Consider the following 3,734-nt stretch of genomic DNA (forward strand, 5'->3'; position numbering starts at 1 on the left):
TATATATATATACTTTAATTATATATATATACTTTATTTATATATATACATACATACTTTATTTATACACACACACACACACACACACACACACACACACACACACACACACATATATATATACTTTATTTAAAAGCAGCAGAAATATAACAAAAGACTGTTACTTGGAGTTTCATGTTCTCGTTCATTGGACAGTTTGTTGCACATTTATGTGCTTACTCCGGTATATATATATATATATATATATATTGTGATGGCACCTGTGCCCAGCGTCGCCTTCCTGGCACTTGTGCCGGTGGCACGTGTAAAGACATTCGAGTGAGATTGTTGCCAGTGCCGCTGGACTGGCTCTTGTATATATATATATATCTATATATATGATGGGCTTGTTTCAGTTTCTGTCTACCAAATCCACTCACAACGCTTTGATCACTCCAAGGTGTTTCCCCAAGGTGCCATGCAGTGGGACTGAACCCAGAACCATGTAGTCGGAAAGCAAACATCTTACCACACAGCCATACCTGGTATTTATTTTATATTTCTATTAACTTGGGGTAGATCAGAGATAGAAGTCTTTCTCAATGAGATTTGAGCCTCAAACTAAGTGGGGAAATTTGAATTGAGCATTACTTGAGGATGGTTATTATCCATTTTCTTTCCAAGCAAGATAATTATTACTCACAATGGCTAGACATGTTTCCACAGAAGAATGGAAATGTTCAACATCACTTGTCTGAAGGTGGTTCTTGTTTACATTTATTGTGAAACGTCAAGACAGGGAAACATAAGAACACACACGCACGCGCGCGCACACGCACACACACACACACACACACACACACATGCGCACATATACTTTTCTAAGTTGTTATTTGAAATTTTATTTCAAATTTTGTTAAAATTTAGAACATCTGTCATAACAACTGGAATACTTCCTTATACAGCGAAAGCGAAATTGTGATGGCACCTGTGCCCAGCGTCGCCTTCCTGGCACTTGTGCCGGTGGCACGTGTAAAGACATTCGAGTGAGATTGTTGCCAGTGCCGCTGGACTGGCTCTTGTGCGGGTGGCATGTAAAATACACCATTTTGAGCGTGGCCGTTGCCAGTACCACCTGACTGGCCTTCGTGCCGGTAGCATGTAAAAGCATCCACTACACTCTCGGAATGGTTGGCGTTAGGAAGGGCATCCAGCTGTAGAAACTCTGCCAAATCAGATTGGAGCCTGGTGTAGCCATCCGGTTCACCAGTCCTCAGTCAAATTGTCCAACCCATGCTAGCATGGAAAGTTTGATGTTAAACGATGATGGTGATAATGACAGCTGTCCTCATCCTTATTCATTACATGACTGCTTCTTACACCTAATTTTTCTCTTAACATAATTGCACTTTGTCATATATGTACGTCAACATTGCACATTCAGTGGAGTATGCAAGCCTCATGTGTCTGTATAGAGCTTCCCTTGTTTAACTCTACACCAGATCTAATTGAATAGACCCACAATGTTCTAGTCATAATTTCTTTCAGGCATAATATTTCTATGTCTACATTATCCAATATAAGAATCCTTTGTTGGTAACATTTGAGTACAATTTAAAGGTGATTTGGTTCCTTTTCTAAGCAGGTTAAGTCACGGCTTGGAAGGTTTTTTCTTTTTTGTTTGTGAAATCTACTTAACCGAAGTCACAAATTACTCCAGACATTTTTCTTCAGTTAATTTTTTCTTTCTCTAAAATTACAATGATTGTGAAGTTGACATTGCCAATATTATCAAAATTACAAGTAATTTTGTTTGTCAGTTCGCAATAGGATTAAATGATTGTCAGAATAATTGATAACATTTTCAGAAAAAAGAAAAGAATCAGAACTTAAGAATACTCTGAGTGAAGTTTATAAATGATAAGAAACAAAGAAACTTACATTCGGCTGAGTAAACATTTGTACTCTTTGATCTCAGGGTTACACTTGAAGCTTGAGACAAGTCCGGACCAACACGATGGACTGAAACATCAATATATTTCACACTTTCATCCACAATGTGGTTATCCTTTCCAAAATATATTACTGGCTCTGAAAATGGAAGAGTGGGAAAAAGAAGATGTCAATTTATGAAAAGAAATTCCATAGTTTCTACACTGGAATAAACAATCTGAAGTATTATGGATGTCATGATGGCACAATGTTTCGTTTATAAAATAAACTGATAGAATACAGAGAGCACTGGGTGAATTGTATCATGGCTCCATCTCAAGAGAGGTTGCCATGCCTTCTGTAAGACAAAAATGGTTTCACTATTCTGTGTTGTCTCCATTCTTCCAAGGCAAACATGACTAAGAATGAGTGGCAAACAGTTTATAATAGGTGTTTGTGGTGGTGGGGGACATTAGTCTATGGTATATATCCTTGAAGAGTCACATGGTGGAGGAAGGAGTGGAGAATATGATGGTTAACAGTAACTAACAATAATGAAAGGAGGTACTGTATAAGAATAGATAAGATATATAAGGATAGATCAGATATCAACCCTCATTATACACAGACATCATGGTGGAAGAGAGGTAATGTGAGAATGAGGTGATGATAGAAGAGAGATAGAATGATAAAAGTTGATGGTGGAAAGACTGAATACAAACATGTCATATGGCATCCATCATTATACAAGCAACATGGTTGTATAATGATGGATGCTATTGTTATAAAACCATAATGGATAGGATGAGTGATGGATGAGAAGATAACAAAGGGAGCAGTAAATGGAAACTTAACAGGGAAATGGGTGAAGTGGTTGTGTTGTAAGTAGCTTGCTTACCAACCACATGGTTCTGGGTTCATTCCTACTGCGTGGCACCTTGGGCAAGTGTCTTCTACTATAGCCTTGGGCTGACCAAAGCTTTGTGAGTGGATTTGGTAGACAGAAACTGAAAGAAGCCCGTCGTATATATATATATATATATATATATATGTATGTGTGTGTGTGTGTGTGTGTGTGTGTGTGTGTTTATGTTTGTGTGTCTGTGTTTGTCTTCGCCAACATCGCTTGACAATCGATGGTGGTGTGTTTACATACCCGTAACTTAGTGGCTCGGCAAAAGACACCAATAGAATAAGTACTAGGCATCCAAAGAATAAGTCCTGGGGTCGATTTGCTCAACTAAAGGCGGTGCTCCAGCATAGCCACAGTCAAATGACTGAAACAAGTAAAGAGTAATATGCTGTACATCCTAATCTCTATTACTGCCACCACGATTTCAATGACTGTTTCACCAATAGGTGAGTCTTCTTCAAAACTGTGTTGCTAAGCATTGCAGTTCTCTATCAGCTGAATCTGAGGTTGAAGGTTTTGTGAATTTATTTCACTACATTGTCCCATACCTTCATAGGGATTTCTTTTCCATTGGGTATATCTACTTTGACCATTTAGCATTTGGATTACTGTCAAATGTAATGCTTATTTATTCACATCATTTTGAATTAATCCTGCATTATCATGTAGCTTTGAGATTTAAATGATATTCTTTTATTCTTTTACTGGCATTGGTCATGATTGGTTGGTGCTTTTTACATTCCACCAGCACAGGATCCAGTCACGTGAACCTGGCACCGACCACATTTGGATGGTGACTTTTATGTGCCATTGGCACGGGAGCCAGCCAGGGGACACCAGCCCCAGCTATGATATTGATTAAATATGTATGTATATATGTGTGTATATATGTATGTATGTATGCATATAT

General features: G+C 38.1%; 1 protein-coding gene across 1 annotated transcript in view; it reads right to left on the reverse strand.

Moving 5' to 3' along the window:
* LOC106874359 (extracellular matrix protein 3) overlaps nt 1–3,734 on the reverse strand; it is a 553,132-nt gene that overhangs the window by 46,207 nt on the left and 503,191 nt on the right. The window contains exon 8 of the mRNA XM_014922070.2: nt 1,921–2,070. Coding sequence (XP_014777556.1) covers nt 1,921–2,070 — 150 coding nt within the window. The remainder of the gene's footprint in view (nt 1–1,920; nt 2,071–3,734) is intronic.

This window comes from Octopus bimaculoides, chromosome 2 (genome assembly GCF_001194135.2).
Source record: "Octopus bimaculoides isolate UCB-OBI-ISO-001 chromosome 2, ASM119413v2, whole genome shotgun sequence".
NCBI classification, from domain to species: Eukaryota; Metazoa; Mollusca; class Cephalopoda; order Octopoda; family Octopodidae; genus Octopus; species Octopus bimaculoides.